Genomic DNA, 18,061 nt, shown 5'->3' with positions numbered 1-18,061 from the left:
CACCAGACTGTATTCTCTTTCAGCAGTATGGAAGCTTTTTTCAGCTTCCAAAAACTGCCACAGGAAAAACAAAGTGGAGGCAGAAAAACAATTAGTGGCATGTTTTGGTTTTCTTAATTTTTTGTGATGAAGTTAACATTGCAACAAAGGCTGAAACAAGGAAATGGTCAGAAATGAGATGATATACAGAAAACAAATGAAACAAAAAAAGTCAAAAGCTAAGGAAAAGCAAAACATTTTTCATTTTGAATTGAATGGTTTCTTTAAAACAATTACAAGAATAAAGCCAAGTCATTCAAAAAGGTGGCATGCATTTTCATTTAAAATAGTGTCCAGCTCTGGTTTCCTTAGGAGTCACTTGGGGAGAGAAAATCCACATTAAAAATTTAGACTAATGTTTTAGTTTGGTGCTTTCAGTAACTGAACTAGCACCTCTTTTTCCACACCCAGCTTTGCAAGTTTTGGCCAGACTATGATGCCATAAAGCACAACTAAATTACTAATATTTTAGAGCACTGGAACTTTTTTCAGATGTTTTTTTGGCACTGCAAGAGCTTAGAATTTTTTTTTCAAGACATCATTGTGGCACAAAGTGAGTGATGATAAGTAATACACAGTAGTCAAGATGATGCTCATCCAAAACCTTTTGACCACAGAATTCAGAAGGAATGGTCATAATCAGTAACTGGAGCCCAAGCCTGAAAACCCTTTCTTAGGCAAGTAGTTCACAACTCACTGCACTGTTTGAGTACAGACTACTGGCGTGAGCAAGGGCTTGCAGGAGCAGACCAGTGAGACAGTCCTGGGAGAGGCATCCACAGAGAACAGCAACTACTGCTAGAGGGATACACACATACACACACTAGGAATATTTTACATATATGTGTATATATATATATATATATAAAATATTCAAAATACAGAGATACGTCGTAACTAGATATTTCACTTATTTGTCAAGTTCTTACTGAAAATATAAAATGTGTATATATATATATGTTCTCTATATATATATACAAATATATGCACAGCCCCTTCCAATATATCATAATTCTAGAACAGAAGAAATAATCATTGCAATTTTTCCTTTTAATTCCCCAATACCTTAAAAACACACAATGACACCATATACTGGCCTTTGGCATCAATATTAGAAATTTGCTTCAATCACAGCAGGAAAAAATGATTTGAAAATTTTTTTAGGTCCCTCCTCTTCTTCCACCTCACCTAAACCCTACTGCTGTTTTCTCTCCTACAGGGTGTTCTGCTGTGTGTTGTTCCTAAGTGCCTAAAGTATTGATCTTTCTACCATTCCTACAGATGCAGTAAGATCTGCAAGTGGAAGCTTCCTAATACTCAGAGCAACTTCTCATCTGTTCATTATTATCCTACTACTGCTGTTAGAATACTTAATTCTTTCTGGTCATATCCCAGTGAGCTCCAAATAGAAAGGCATGATTTAAAATTGCATGTACTAAATGTGTATTATTGGAGGGGGTGTTGTGTTTGTAAACAAACAGAAACATAAGGATTCTTTAAATTTACATGGAGATCAATTTCTGTGAAGAGTGTGGTGGCAGAACGTATTTTCTTTAAAGTAATTGACCATAGTGTTTAGGATTCTTAATTTTATGACAATATTTATAATTTATTATTATATGAGGACAAACATGAGATAAGCGGCCCTGATACTTTACGCATGCAAATCATGATAATTGTCAACTTATTATTCAAGTTTTTCAACAAGCACTTGCAGAAAATTGCCATATTTGAGCTCAGACTATGAGACGCACAGTATAAGTGCTTTCTGATGAAACACAACAAAAAAATTCTAATTGGAAAAGGAAATTAGCACTTCTGGACCGAGAACAAAAAATCATATTTAATGCAAAATTATTTTAAAACAACTTATGCTTCCAACTTTGATCAGCAAATGTAAGAATCCATGGATGGGGTTCTTGAGCTGTAATGTCCAGTTTGCAGAGGAAACAATGGGTAAAATTTTAACTAATGGAGATCCAATTTCAGCTTTTGCAGATCAGCAGACACCACAAGACTTCCCATGAGTTCTCCACCACACAGTCATGAGCTCAAACTGCCCAATTCTGCCACTCCAAGTCTAAGAAAAACCCCTAGAGAAATCCTAGAGTCTTACAGATTGTGCTGGGAAACTGATGCCAAACACCAGGATATATCTAAGTAACTATTCTAGAATTATCGAAGGCAACATTGGAAAAACAAATTACTTACCTGGCATCTGCTTCACTGTAATACTCTCTTGCAACTATATCTTCAAACAATTCACCTCCGGTGACTCTGTTACAAAAAGCAAGATGGGGAAAAGGAGATTTCAGAAGTGAAAATGTGCACCTTAAATTAACTTGACAGGGAGAAGCAGAGAGGAGTAAGTGAAATATTTGGACAGAAATGCAAAAAGTTTTGCAGCAAGGTGCAGGAACTCAAGTGGAAGGTTTGTCCATCCAAATCATTACATGAATAAAATGGATGTGGTGGAAGTGTAATCATAAATAGAAAATAAAAGCCAAGGGCAGCAGCATATTGGGCAAAACGCCAGACATCAGTTATGGATGTCTAAAGGAAGGAGTAAAAACTACACGCATAAAGGGAGCTGACCAGCCAGGACAATTGTGGCTGAAGTTCAGGGTAATTTGAACACTGCAATACCAGACAAAAAGGTGAGAAATGCTAGAATACAACAATGCTAAAGAAGGAGAAGGGTCTTTCAGTGTAGGTGAAATCACAACAGAGTGTACCCAGGTGCCAGAGGGGCTGGCTTTTTGTGCTGTGGCTAGAAAGAGCATTACTGAGTGGGAAGGGAAGTATCAGTAGAAGCAGGGTACCTTAATCAATTTAACAGCATATTTCCCCTAGAAAATTTTCATTTATCTTTGTGGAGAAAGTAGGAATAATTTAGTTAAAGCACCACTGAAAATAAGCTAAGTACAAGGGCAGAACTGTATGATCCTGGGGCCAGTAGCAGAAGCAGCTGTGTATCGCTGCACACTCAGGAGCTCACTGTGCAATCAGTGGTTTACTAGTAGAAAGTGCTTAAAAAGAAATAAAACTGTGGTTTTATATCCCAAAGATCACGGTCCAGAATGAGCCCTGAGCAGGATGATACAACAATCGTGGACTGCATCTGAAATAGGGTGACAGCAATGTCCTCAAGCACAGCAGTAAAATCCCTCCTCATGTTGTACCAGTTCTGGTCACTCAAACTCAGAAAAGGGAACTGGAAGCCCAGCATGAACAGAAAAATTGCTACCAGGCTACCCAGTCACTCAATCATCAGATCTCCTCAGAGAAGCAAACCCAGTTTAGCTGGGCAAAACAAAGGTTAAGAGAGATTAAAGTAAATACTCCAGATGAGCATAAGCCTGGATCTCCCCAAAGGGGAGTTGTAAGGGATAATATTGGTACAGTAACACATGAACATAAAATATCTATGAGTAAATATAAGGTTAAAATCAGGATAAGATTTCTAGCAATCCCTGTAAGATGATTAATGAGTTTTTAAATAATTTAATAAAACTTGTCTGCCTGTGTCACAAGAGGGGACTCATAGCACAGGAAGACAACTTCCTGTAACATTTCTCTCCTATAGTATAGGCTATACACTAGCATATACTAGACTGGCACAGCTAAATGCAATTCCTCACATATACAGGTGCTTACATACTTAATTCCTAATTGAGAGATCAATGTTTCTATTTCATTACTGGTTACAAATGAGAATATTAGCACATTATATTTCAGATAAATTCCCAAATGTACAAGCTTGAGTGCACAAAAAGATACTTAAAGGTTGAGATGCTTCAAAATCTATACTACAGTGAACACAATTACTATTGAACACAATTCAGTTTATTAGGATTAAAAAATTAAAGCTGAGAACACTTGCAATGTTCAGAACTGTAACATTCACTTGCAAACTGCTGTACTAACACTTGGTTGAGGAACTCAGTTTTCAGTCACATTAAGTGATGACAAAAATGCCCTGCTCAACCATCAACCTTGCTCCTTTCTTGGAGAAGGCCAGTTCAAGAACTTGATTTTCATTATTTCATTTATATTTGGGTTACACCATACTTTTCCTGAGTTTACACCTTACTGACTCCCAATACAGAGACTTTCAGGAATGCTATTTTGTACTAAAGTCTGCAGTAAAATCTTGAGGAGGTAAAGTAGATTGCTAATCAATTTGTATTCTCTTTCTTTTCGTCTTCTACCTTCCAGAGACTGGCTTTGGTTGCTGTAGCACAAAATGTTTGACTGATGCATATTTTGACAGTCTTGCATAACTCCTTTTTGCATATGTATTTGTCTGCCACGGTTCTGATAAAGAGGAATAATTCTTACTTTGTGATGAATGAAAAAACAAAGCATCCTTTGATCTTACTCTTTCCTGAAACACTTATTTTTAATCCAAACCAAAGAAAGAAACCAAGAATCTTTAGTCATCAAAGTGCCTTTCAGTGGAAGAGAATACCAAATTGATGTTTGTTCTTCTCCAGCACGGAGGGAGGAAGGGGATATGAAATCTTCCTTGCTGACACTAAACATTTGCTTGGTATTCACAACCACTGTTAAACAATGAAAAGATTAAAGCAGGAACAGAGCAGGTGAATTTCAGTGACAACCAAACAAGCAGTCAGCAATTCTCATGCTCTGTCACTCTGAAGAATACCTTAGGAACAGCTCTCCCTAAAGATCTGAATGGCCACAATGAAGGCAGGCAGTGCATGAGGAGAGGACAGAACCCACCTGCACGTTCTGAGCCCCTGGGCAAACCACGACAGCCGTGCTCGTGGCCTTGGCTCACTCGCTGTCCCTGAGCAAGGTGCCCCTGCAGCAATACAGGTCACTGGAATCACAGTGTGGGACAGCCTGCAGCTTCTGGAAAGCCACTCACAAACGACTTTGGTCCTTCAGCATAAAGCTACATGAGCAGGTGCCAAGGTACAATCTCCCCACAGGATACAAATGGGAATGGATCTCAAAGCCTTTCTGACACAGATCTGGATCTGGATCCAGGGAAGTTGCATTTCATGACAGGCCATTCACTTTATAAGCTCCACTAACTTAAAGGATACAACCTAAAAGCTACTGGTTTGGACAAATTGCTATGGTTCTTTGGTGATTTTTCAGAGGAGCAGACTGAAGTGGTGACAAATAAAGCACATGGGTTTGTTTACACAAAAGAGGTACAAGCAGCATGTAGAAACACCAAGGCCCTCTGCGCCACTTTGAGAAAAAAATGCCGGTTTATATTTGCACATAGAAGAGAATAATTAAAAGAAACACGCAAATTAGCACAGACAGCTAAATAAGCCTCTGCTGATGATCATACTGGCATGGTTTCTTCCTAGCTCACATTTATTTCTTCAATTGCCTTCATAATGGAGCTGGGAGGAAGCATCTTACCCTGGCCACAGAATTATTAAATTCATTCTGTGACCCTTCTACTTCTGAAATAGAGGCCCAGACTTTTACCTTTACACAGTTTTGCAAATTAGGCTACTTTTTTTTGTATTTTCTATTTATTCTACACATTATGGTCCCTGCACTTAGAATCCAAAAGCAAGGCCAGGATTCTTAATGTACCAATTGTTGCATCTCATCAAGTGCATTAAAATGGGAGACACTGAAAATAGCGAATCTCATTGACTTGCACAAGAGAGTCTTCAAGTGCTACAGCTGTTTCCATTCAGATATGGCAATTAATACTGACAGAATTGATTGGATTTGAACTCATCTAACATCATTAACACTGAAGACAGTCTCATTCGTGCTTAGCAACTGAAATGGTCCCACAAACGCAAATCCTGACTGCAGCTGCCTTAACCAATAGGGAAGAGGAGCAAAAACCTCATGAAGTCCATTATTAAATTCATCAAGTTCATTGTTCAGTACCCATTTTCCACAGGGATTTCCAGACTCCCACCTTCCCATGTGACACCCAAATGCAGGTCTGTAACACAGTACATTAAATACTGTTTCCTTTTCCAGATAAAAGCACAGCCTGAGGTATACAAGTGAAGCAACAGGCTGCAGGCATCTCTATGACATTAAATCCAAAGAGATTATTAGACATTCAAAATAAAAAGTAACAACGATTGTTTTTTCTATCCACAGAAAGGGCAGTCCTCCCCTTCACTTTCTTACGTGGGCTGAAGTCTGAAAGAAATTTCTGAGGTAACAGTCACACCGAATCCCACACAGTCTGCAAGAAATCATTAAGAAAATGACATGATGGCATGTGTGGGTGGAGTGACAGTGTTACACCACAGTCAGGCTCCTGCTGAATAAAAACTACATTAAGAAAAAGCAGGTTCTTGGCCTGTGTGTTCAAAAAGTGCACACGGTACCTTTTTATCATGCAAGCTTTCATCTACTTGTCAACAGGGCAGTAATCACATGGTTGTAAAAGGTGAAGTTTCACTAATTAATAATATTAGTGAGCATTAAAGCAATGATTTCTTAATTTGAATGTGAAAGAATTAACTGTGAGCAGGCATTCTCAGTAATTTGGCAAAAGCTCCTCAAGAATGTGACCTGTTGCTTCTCCAAAGACAACAATCAGTCATCACTGTCTCTGCCATTTAGATATATTTTCTTTTTTGCAAAATAAATAATTTCTACAAAAACCTCTAACCACATGGTCAAAACATAAAAGCTTTTTAAGTTATGTTTGAGGCTGTTTCTCTGTTTGTCCTGAATGGGACTGACAAGGAATGGGGGAAGTTCCAGCCAAGGGAGAACATTTCCTGTGGAATTTAGTTTTCTGCCAAGGCAGTATCTCTGGGTTAGGCATTAACATTTTACTGCAGAACATATGCTTCTATTTGCTTCCTTACTATTGAGATCTAGATACTGTTATCTACAACTTCGAAGTTGTTCAAATGTTCTAGTTCACATCCCAATCATAACCCCCTCAGATAAGTCTGGCATCATATATTAAATTTAAGGCAGATGTGGACTGTTATAGTATATATAATATATATAGCTATATACTATAACATGTTATAGTATGCCACAGTTTCTCACAGTACAGCAGTACAACAAAGAAAAATGAAGAGGCACTGGTTTTTAAAAGGGATATTGTCCCTAGAACTAAGAATTATGCATGCACTTAGAAATGTTGTGAATGAAGAAGCTTTTTCCAATTCCACAAAGAAAGATATCCTTTGTAACCCTTAAGGAAAAAAAACCAAGCAAAACAAACCCCAGTGCATGTCAGAGAACATATATGTGTGCTGTGCCCTGGAGCCATTTCCAAGCCAACAGTCAGAGCACTTACCTGGGATAGACACAAATCACATCCAAGCTTCTGTTCAGCCCAGTTAGGATTTGAGTCCTCAATCCCCAGTGCCTTCACTTCAGACACACTACTTAATATTTGTGTATTTCTAGCCTGAAATCTAGTGCTGAAGAAGTCTTTACAGATTGCTTTAAAAGAAGTTAAACCAGAAAGTAAACCAGCAGTAACCTGAACATGAAAGCACATAATTGCTTGTGTAAAGGAAGATTCAGGTTCTAACTTAGCCATGCTGAATGCAAATACTTCTGTTTATATGCTTAGAAACGAGCAATTTCCCATCTCTGGGGAAATAATGTATTCTCATTCTAAACAGCAAAACCACAGGGGGCCTAGGAAAGCTCTTCAGGTAGTTGGGCAGGTGTGTTGTCTGTTAAATCATAAACTGCCCTGGAAAAATTTACAGTTTAAAGAGATAATTTTGCTTAAGTCAGTTTTGCAATACAATTCCTTTCATTCAGGTTTGTCCATTTCCAAAACCATAAGCAATCATTTTTCAAGCGGGTGGAAAAGCTTGCCCATCCCAAGGAAGAATGAGGAAATCAGTTTCTCTTTTCAAGTTAAGAGCCTGAGATACACAGTTCATGCTGTCACTATCCCAGCTCCCACTAAATAGCTTTATCTGGAAAAAACAGCTCCTTACAGGCCCAGTTGCTACATGAACAACTCATGGGACTTAAATTCCTAAAGCAAAACAGGATCCCAGTAGGAAACTTCCTTTCTAGGTGCTGGGCACTTTACATTCTGTGTGGTGCCAAAATCAAACATTATAAAGCAGTAAAGTATCAGTCAGGAATGAAATACTAAAACAATCTTGCCCTCTCTAAACTCAGGCTTACCTTTTTAGTCCAGCAGTGGAGATTTTCTGTAGAGAAATTCATGTTCCACATGCTTTTTTTAACTTCTCCTTTAGACAACTGGCTTGCAGCAAATATTTTTTTCGGAGTCAATCTTTGCTTCATTTCGGCAAGAATCACACAACCTTTATTTATATACCTACATTTTACATTACTTTCCCAGTGGATTTTTACCAGTTTTTAAACTGGAATCCTTAGAGTGATGCTTACAAAAGAATTGTAAGCATCATGCAATGATGCAAACTTGCACATGCAAATGACCAACTATGTTCCTGTCCTTCCAGTTGTTTCCAAGATGTGTCCAGCTCATCGCACCAGAACCATGTATCTATCTTGTGAGATTGCACTCGCATCTCCAAGTTTGAACAACACATCCCCAACATGCTAAACAAATGCAAAACAAATACTTACAAGTCAAAGACTAAGTAATGGAATCCTTCTTCTGATATGCTGTCATGGAGCCGCACTATGGAAAGGGGGAAGAAAAGATAAACACCAGTCACCTTTTCCATGTCTTTGATGGGGGGGTGATAATTCTACTGCAGAGCTGATATTGCATCTGTGCTCTCAGCTGTGGGGTTTGTTTTCAACTCCCTACCCTCAGAATCACCTTTTCCATAGCTCTTAACTTTGCTGATGTCACATAACCTTTTTCTTAGCACTATTACATCTTAGAAGTTGTAAATAAAACAAGATGAGGAAAAACCCCCACAGTAAGTCACAAATTTCAGCAGAGTAACAACCTTTCAGGGCCTGCTAACAATTCTTCACACATACCATGAAGAGTTGCAAACAGGGAAATCTCCAGGCCAGCCTAGAACATCCTAATTAAGCCCCCATGCCATGTTTACATACTCCTTTCTGTGTCCATATCTAAAGCTTTCACTATGAATGTGCTAGTGAGCTGCAGAATCTTCCCCTCAAATTTTAAGAATTCACACCACATCGTGCTACAACTATGAATTAAGCCCTGTGGTTTTCCTTAATTATTTTAAATGAAATTGCAATTTTCAGAAGTAATACAGGAAGCTTTGTCAGTAGTTTGATCCAAATAATTATCACTTATAGAATCAAATGAAAGTCAGGGTACCCTAAAAGTGATCTGTGTTCAAAGCTGAGCTGAGGAAGCAAGTGTAGAAGAAAAGCATTTTCAGATCTCCCCAGATGGTAACTTTCTGTATTAATCATTTTTTTATACATGACAAACAAACATGACTTTTTAACTTAATAACATTTAGCCCAGAGAAACATCTTGTGTTTACACAATACTGAAGAGAAAACCAGCTCTTGGCTGACTCAGTGTGCAGAGCTCATGATGATTCACAAGAGCCAAGTAGGTCTAAATCAGAGTTTGTGGTTTTGGCTGGTTCTGTATTTCAGATTACTCCATGTTTTTATGAAGGGCCAGCCAACACCACTCTCCGCCCTCCCAAAAAAACCCCAAATCAGCTTTCTGTCTGCTTGCATTGACCTCAGCTTTCAACACCCCAAAATGTCTTTAAAGCAAACCAAATGTGGGATGAGACACCACGTACCAGCTTAGAAGAGCATCCTCACATTCCCAGCTGAGGACAGAGATCCCTAAAACATCTGGCTGTTGGGCACATTGCTTTGTACAGCAGCATCAAAGATACTGCTCATGGAATGGGATTTAGTACAGACCCTTGGGGATGTCACAGATGCTACACAGCCCTAAATCTGTACAATTTGGAGTGCAGCTGGTCTGCTTTGTGTATACATCTCCAAAAAAGTTTACAGCTCTTAAAGCCTCAATACACAGCAAATGATACCTTTTGCTGGGGAAGTCTTGTTCATGAAATAGATTAGAAAGAACTCAAAGCATGGCTTTTTCAATTCAGAGCAATAGTCTCCTCTGTCATATCCCTGTTACCAAGCAGGTCAGGATGGCACCATGGGAAGAGGCTTCTCTAGCTTTGGTGTCTGCCTCAAGCAGGAGGTGCCCTCGCTTTGTCACTTCCTTCTCTAGAACAGGACTTGGTTTCCAGTGCCTGCAGGAGCATGGATCTGTCCCTCTGGACTAGAAAGAGACTGTTATTTGAGATGATGGAAGATGTGCTGCTCAGCCTGGGGAGCTTAATTCCTTGCTAGCCAAACTGGAGTCTGACATGTCTTCCAAGACATCATCTTCAAGGATCACACTGTTTCTTTTCCTTTCCTCCCAAATGCCTGAATCACAGAAGTGAGATGGAACAAATCCTTCTCTGAATCAGGATCATATGCCTCTGATTGTTTCTGAAAAGGAAAACAGGCTGAGGCAGCCAGGGAAGATGGGAGCTGCCTTTTGGCAAGTGCTTATGTTGGCATCTTTGGTCAAACCAGGCACGCATCTACAGAGAGAAAATGCCAAATAAGCGAGGGCAGAGGAGAGCGATCCCTGGTGCAGACAAGGCTGAGCGCAGAGCCAAGGGTGCCCATTGGCACCGGGGCTAATCCAGCACGGCCCAGACATTCTGCCTGCACTCAGCCTGTCCTGGGAAAGACAAGGGATGCTGGGATGACAATCTGAGAAGATACGCACAAAGTTTAAGAGGGAATGCACCACAAGAAGTATTTGTGCAGGCACTGCAGACAGATACAGCTCTTCACACACACCTATCAAGCAAGACTCAGGCACGACAAACCAAAAGGCAGCAATTACAGAGATTATTCATCCAATATAATAACTCGCATCAGAAGCTCACACTGTCATTCCTGTTTCTCCAGAGTCACAAAGCATTCATCAGTAGTAACAGTTCCATTTATCTTTTCTGAAAGGATTTCAGTTAAGCCAAATCATTAACTGCAGATATTCCATCAATGCTGTTACCAATAAACACATGAGAGGGCAGAAAGGAAACCGGGGTAACTCCTTTTCCTCCTGCCTGCTGTAGCCCTGTGGTCACTTCTCCTTCACTGGCTTCCAGAGAAGGTGCTTAAGAACCTCAGACAAAGTTGTTGCTCCTGAGCAAAACCCTTGGAATGCCTGACAGGAACCTGGGGAGCTTACAGCCCTTCCTTCTGGAAAAATACTGTAAGCCCACAAAACATCAGGAATACCCCAGCTTTGGCTTCAGCACTGATTTTCACCTGAAATACTTGCCAATCATCACACTGGAAATACTCTAATAAGAATTTTAGGGAGAACTCCTATAAGCTTGATTATCTTCCATTTAGCCATTAGTCACATTTAGTCACATCCAATCTGACTGGAAAGTAAAATGATCTCCTCTGTGTGACTTTTTGTGCTGAACTGCACTATTTTGTGCCTATCCCACAGAAAGCAGCTTGATATAATGGCCAAATAACTTTATGATTTCCTTTTTGAATTTCTGCCTTTAAGAAAAAAAACCAAATCCAAATAATAGTATTCCACATCCTTACAGTGAAAATTAAATTTTTCCAGGCAAGGAGTCAAGTCAAACAGTAGACAGAAAAATTCTCAATGACAAAGATGTTTAACCACACCTAAACCTACTGCCTAAAATATTTGTGTGAAACTGCTCATGTGATCGTTTTGCTAATTTTAGTATCTGAATTAGTTCCTGTTACAAAGACAAATGATTGGAGAAGACTAAACTTGACACCAAAATTATGTTGCACAGCAGCCACACAGATGTGCACTGAAGTACCAAATTGCCAGGGTGATGCTCCTTGGGGAAAACTCTCTGCAATCCCACTCATTTTGTTTATGAACAGAGCATAGAAAGGAATTAACAGAGTCCATGGTAAAGACACTCTGTTTTCCCTTTGGGACTAAAGATTAAGATCTGTGGAACCCCAGAGTAACTGTGGAGTATCCTGTAACTCTGTGAAGTTTGATGTCTCAAATCAGTGCACCACAAGGAAATTACAGGGCACATTCATCAGCAGCAGAGGTTAAAAATGGGTTTGAAAGCCACAAAAGCTCATGCCATATGTGCTGAAATATGCAAATTACTTCACGTTTCTGCTTTCCTGCAATGATGAAAAAGGGAAAAGGATACTTTCCCTCCATGTTCACTTCCAAAAGTTTATTAGGGTATTTATGCACACCTTACATAGACCACTTATTGAAACAAACACACACCCCAAACCAAAACCAGCATACCCTTTCAAAAATGAACTTAATTACTTAGAGGAAGGAACTTCCTGGAACGGTTTAATTAATCTTGGGGTGTTCCATGAATTGGTACCTGCCTGCCAGTAGATATGGGATAAATTGTTGCATTTGAAAATGAAAAGACAAAATACAAATTGAAAAAAAAACACCTCAGTCACTGAAAAGCCATAACCAGCTATGTTTTTACACATATTTGAACCACTCAATTTTCTATTTCAGACACCTGTCTATAAGAATTTTCTGCTGTCCTGTCTCTGACAAAGAAAGACTTGTGCTCAGCAGAATTGCTTGGCTGAGAAGTGCAAGATCTGCTGTGGCTTAGCGCTGTCAGAACTCACATCTTCCAGCAAAGTCATGCTTTGCCACCTTTCCTGTTCTACTGCATAAAGCAAAGCAATGAGGGACGGAAAATAAGTTACTGCTTAAACTTTACCAGAAACTCCCATGGACATCAGTGCAGGACCCTTTATGGCAGTACCAAGAACGAGGACCGAAATCAGCATTCAGCCTACAGCTTTTAATCTGGATCCCAAGGGAAATGGGCTGGGATCCCAAAGTAAACACAATAAACCTGCATGAAGAAGCAGAACAGAGCATGCAAAGGTTTGTGACCCACTGCTCAGGAGTGCTGCTGTTGGCACTGATCTGGCTCCCTTCCAACAACATCCTCACTGCAGCCTCATTCTCAGCGCCTCAGCGCTCCACCGTGTCCCCACATCCTCTTTTGAACGCCTGGGATAAATGGAAGAAATAAGCTCTGCTGAGCCACCAAACCCTTTAAATCAGTGGTGCATAAGAGTCACAGCTATAGCTCCCAGGCAGGGAACTCAGCACGAAAACGGAGTCTGTGCTGTCCTTACTGCTCCTTACACTCACATTTCCTCTCACACAACACTGTTCTGCTGAGACCAGGGAAGCCTGGGGCCCTCTATAATAAAGCTCATCAGGTACAGTAAAGAGAACTTGGAAAATATTAATCAGAGCTGTTACCTAAGAGTCTGAAATATTTAGAGGCTAATCTGGTAAGATTAGTACAGTAGCAATGCTCCAGGGCAGCTGCTTTTAAACAACACTAAACACAGAATAATGCTTTGCATACCTAAGAAAATAATCCTCCCCCATGCTGTCAAACACACCAGCAGTAAAATACAATACTTAGAGTCACTAAAGGACTTCATGCAAGTCAGCAGTGCTGTGTACACTATTAACAGGTGCCCTGTATTCAGCAACAGCAAACCAAAACTATCTAACACCCCAATTCCTTCAAAAGGTACTCTTTTTATTACAGTGAAAATTCACAATTATTTAGGGCCAAAAACTTGAGGAAAAAAAACCCCTATTCATCTGCATCTCAAAAATTAGTATATTAAGAAATGATGGGAAAAATAACAAGGTCATTTAATTTTTGGAAATACTGCCTTTTTTCCCAAGGCACTGCAACAGCAAGTGTTGAGTACTATGAACAAAACGCCATATATTCCAAAAACATTCATTTGTGAGCAAAACCCACCCCCATCAAGGCCCTCACAACAAACAGCTGTATTCTGATTAAATGCCAGCCTACTGCATGCATGTGGAGAAGTCACTTTGCCAAAGTGTTAACGTTGGCAAAAGGTTCTTGCTACAGAGAAAATGAGAAATTACTTGTCAAAGTAGATAAAAGATCACATTTTGCACGGAGACTAAGTGACTCCAGGTATGGATGTCAAAGTAGATGGCCTCAAATTACCAGCTCTTCTGTCATGGAGACACTCTCGCTTCATTGCTGCTAGCTGAAGACTGACAGTCTTTAAAAACATAATTTCCCAGATAAAATTAGCTAATTTAAAAAAGAACACAAACCCAAGAGCTATTCCAAAACATATAATTCTGTGTTGGTAGTCCCCAGGGAGAGCAGTTGAGATAATTGACTCTTATCTCTTTATCCCACAGGCTTTAGTTGATTTTCAGAGCGCCATAACACAGGTGTGCGTGCATTTCTGTGTGCACACGTGCCCAGAGCACTTCTGTGGAATCAAATCCTGGATCTGTGATGTTAAAAGGAACAGCTGGAGCTACACACCTTTAATTATTCATGTATGAAAACAGCAAAATTGGATGGAATCGTTGCACAAAAGAATGGGGGACAAACATGTACACCTGCACCTTCATGTCTTCATTTATTAGACAACCGTGTCATTTACTGGAAATCTTGAGTTTCAGGGTGAGACAACTCCTGTTTGCAGCTGAAGGCCTGCTTTTGCCAGTTTAACAAGATTTCTTACAAAGCAACAAAAAGCCTTACAGATGTCATCAGATTAAGCCTTATGAGGATAACTGCATGGATTAAAAGCAAGTCTGACACAAATTTTTGCTATGAGCAAACTGATGTCTCAGCTGCCAGTGTTGATGCTTTAAGCACTAACAATTTTTAACTATTTTTGCATTCATCAGAACATGTAAGAAGAGGAAGAAAGACACAAGAATTTCATGGAGTGTTAACTAATGAAAGGACAAGCTGTAATACAGAGATGTTACATCAATTAAAAATAAAAAGCTCAGGAAAGTATACAGCATACTTTAATGGAGAGAATGCAATTGCCCAATCATCCAAATTAGACTTTATCCCTTTTAATATTTAGAGTGCTAAAAATCCCTGGGAATAGGTTTATATAAACAATATGTAGGGCCTACACATAGACAAAATTGGCTATTGGGGAGTTGTAATCATTGGGTAGTAGGACACAGCCTCCCTTCTTGGCTCTCCTCTCTTAGAATACATAAAGAGAGATATATAAACAATTTATATAATGACCACTCAGAGAAGCACGAATGTTTATTTTTTAAATGCTCCCCTTTCATGAAGACCAAGCCCCAAGGTATTTAAGGGCATCAGCTTAAGAAAACTAAGTTAGCTTAGTTTAAATATTTCAAACAAAAAGGAAAGCAGAAAATTGCAATCCTGTGGCATGACTCAAGAGGAACCACAGAAAAGAAACCTCTCACACGGGAGCCAGGTATGCCCCAAGCAGCCTTAAACAATGTTTGCAAAGCAATTACCACTGTATTTAAGGCACCTTTATTAAGTAACAATTACCTTCAGATAATCTAGGCTAAATCTTTCAGTCAGGAACAGCAATAACTACATCTAAATTTCCTAAAATTTTTCAGTCTTGGCCTTTTTGGTTTTCAGTTTTGAAAGCATTACTTCACCAGAGTAAAGACCAGCAAGTAAAACCAAAAGGTGATAACTGTGGATTCAAGGTCACCTAGAAGAACTAAATTGAAAGTTGATTAGAACTGTGTAAAGAAATAAGAAAATATTAAAAAATAGCTTTATTGATGTTTATGTCAGATACCAAATGTTTTAAAAGCTGAGTAATAATCCAATTCTTCTATGCAATTTGAATCCAGTGCCCACTGCTATATAAATATCCTAACAAAAAAATATTTGTTACTAATCCCAACTCTGACCAAGGGAATACTGAAAACCTAGTACTTGTACATGCAGTCATTGCTTTTTGGTCTCCCACTGCTGTAGGTGAACAAAGACTCCTACAACAGGCCCTTCTGGCAAGTGGAGACACCTAAAGCATTCCGCCCTTCTCCCCTGTTGTCCTTCAGATCATTATATTACACCTACATCGTAGCACGATGGAAACGCGGCAGGGCTCAAGAGCCAGCTCTCAGGTCTCATGACTGCATTAAACACCCTGTAAATTCCCCTCTTCCTGACAGAAATGGCATGCAAATTTATCCTCATTCAATCACTGAGCCACCAATAAACATTTTGCCCCCTCTCTTTTGGAAGGTTGATGGAAATATGACATTCCTGCCTGCTTCTTCCCCCCAAGATGCACAGTACTTTTTCCTATTACTAATAATACCAAAAAAAAAAAAATAATTTCAGGCTAAAAATTGAAAAGAATAAAATAAATCCAAAGCCAAACTCGGTAGTGACTTAAAATAGAAACATTCATTTTCTTAAAGAAAGTACTTTCAAATCTGTGACTAAACAGTAATTTTCTGCTCTAAAGCAGATATATTATGGAGAAAATAATTGAAAGAGAAGATGTTTCTAGAACCTATTTGGAAGAGTCTCCTGGTCACTTTGATGCAATATGATCAATAAATTATGGTAAAGAAGATGTTTTTAACAAACTACCTTCATGAGGAATTTAATAAATGACCATGTAATGCCACAGAGCACATGATCACTTGCTATCTAATGGAATACAATCCTTATTTATTAAGGATTTCCTTCCCCCAAGCTGTGATGCAAATGGCCACAGAAAATTCCAGTTGGCTGTTCAGAGGCACTTAACCACTCTAAGAAGCTGAGCAGAACAAAAAGCTGTAACAAATACACTCCAATAAATAAACACTTGTAAACATTTGCACAAGTGCTTTCCATATGGACTGCATGTGTTGGGAAGAACAGGCACACAATTCCAGTGTGACCCCGTGTTTCCATGAAGGTGTCTCTGCCCTGATTGCTGCTGAAACAGCTCACAAGGACCTGCAGGTCAATGAGCCTGTAAACAATCTGCCACAGCAGCTTCCCAGGTAAGTGATAATCGTGCAGGCAGAGTTGTGCTTTTATCACATTACTCATCCCAGACACAGAACTGCTCTGCAAAGCAGCACTGTAAAGTAAATAAGGGAGACTTAATTATGCCTGCAGAAACAAATCCCTGACACTCATGATCAAGGAATCCTGTCACATTTCATTTCAGCTACAACAAAGAACTCAAGCCATATTTCCATGAGGCTAAACTTTCCATTTCCTACAAGAGCTTCCAAGCAAGAGCATACATCTGGAGAGAAAACCAAACCAGCAAATTGCATTGCTAAAACACTGCTGTGATGGGGGACAGAAAACCCAAGTGCACTGGAATTGCCTCATCCAACTCCCAGTGCCAACTGTGGAATGTGAACCAGAGGGGAAAATCCTCTCTTGTAGGCTCTGCCCTTAAATCTATGTTAGACACGGCATAAAATAGGCTGAAGGTAGTTTTTCAGCATATACATATGTACTTGTCAAAAGTATTATTACTGTCCTGCTCAGCTCCTGAAAATACAGATATTCAGAAATAGCTGCTACTGTGCTTTGGTTTCTCACAGGAACTATATGTAAGACATTGTAAACAATAAATAACTTTAAGGTTATAAAGCTCATTTTACCTCAAGCTGGAGTAAATAACATTTAAAATGGAAAGTTCATTTTCAAATAAAGTTGTCTCTAGGAATTCTTGCCAACCCTCCCTGTGAGAAGATGACAAAAGAATATACAAGGGAACTTTATTTGCTCTTAATTCTTGTAGACTGTGGCATTACAAATACTTGTTAAGACCTTGGTCTACGAGAGAAAAGTGCTCTCGTTTATGTTATGATGTTGGCATAAAACCAAAGTTTATGCTCTCCTAATTCAGCTTAAAACAAAGCATCAGCTAATTTAAACTGGAGCAATTTCCCAGTTTACAGAGCAGTAGGTGGCCGCAAAGAAATAGCTACCTCAGTTTAAAAATAAATTAGCTTTTGATTAATTTGGGAGAGCTTTTATATGCAGACAGACCTAAAATTCTACTTCCTACGTGGTAAGTGTAACATTAATTACCACCGTGCTGGAAGTGTTACATTAAAGGGAATCACTGGGACCTTTGAATATCGCACATTTGAGGTGAGGCTCACGCATCGCATCGTCTTTTCTGAAAGAAGTCAAAAGCCCATAAATTACAGTATGAATGTAGTCACACCCCTCAGTGATGTGGTTACAAACATCAGACA

At 39.3% G+C, this 18,061-nt stretch overlaps 1 protein-coding gene across 34 annotated transcripts in view; it reads right to left on the bottom strand.

Moving 5' to 3' along the window:
- CAMK2D (calcium/calmodulin dependent protein kinase II delta) overlaps positions 1-18,061 on the bottom strand; it is a 148,320-nt gene that overhangs the window by 49,361 nt on the left and 80,898 nt on the right. For all 34 annotated transcript variants that reach the window (XR_015286560.1, XR_015286561.1, XR_015286562.1 and 31 more), the window contains 2 exons: positions 8,608-8,662; positions 2,251-2,316 (listed from right to left, as the gene is read on the bottom strand). Coding sequence is in view for 23 of the 34 variants with exons in the window: in XM_086888128.1 (XP_086744254.1) it covers positions 2,251-2,316; positions 8,608-8,662 (121 nt within the window). In the remaining 11 variants the exon portion in view is untranslated. The remainder of the gene's footprint in view (positions 1-2,250; positions 2,317-8,607; positions 8,663-18,061) is intronic.

This window comes from Cyanistes caeruleus, chromosome 5, assembly GCF_971803275.1.
Source record: "Cyanistes caeruleus chromosome 5, bCyaCae1.hap1.1, whole genome shotgun sequence".
Taxonomy (NCBI): Eukaryota; Metazoa; Chordata; class Aves; order Passeriformes; family Paridae; genus Cyanistes; species Cyanistes caeruleus.
This window is presented reverse-complemented; position numbering and strand designations above follow the sequence as displayed.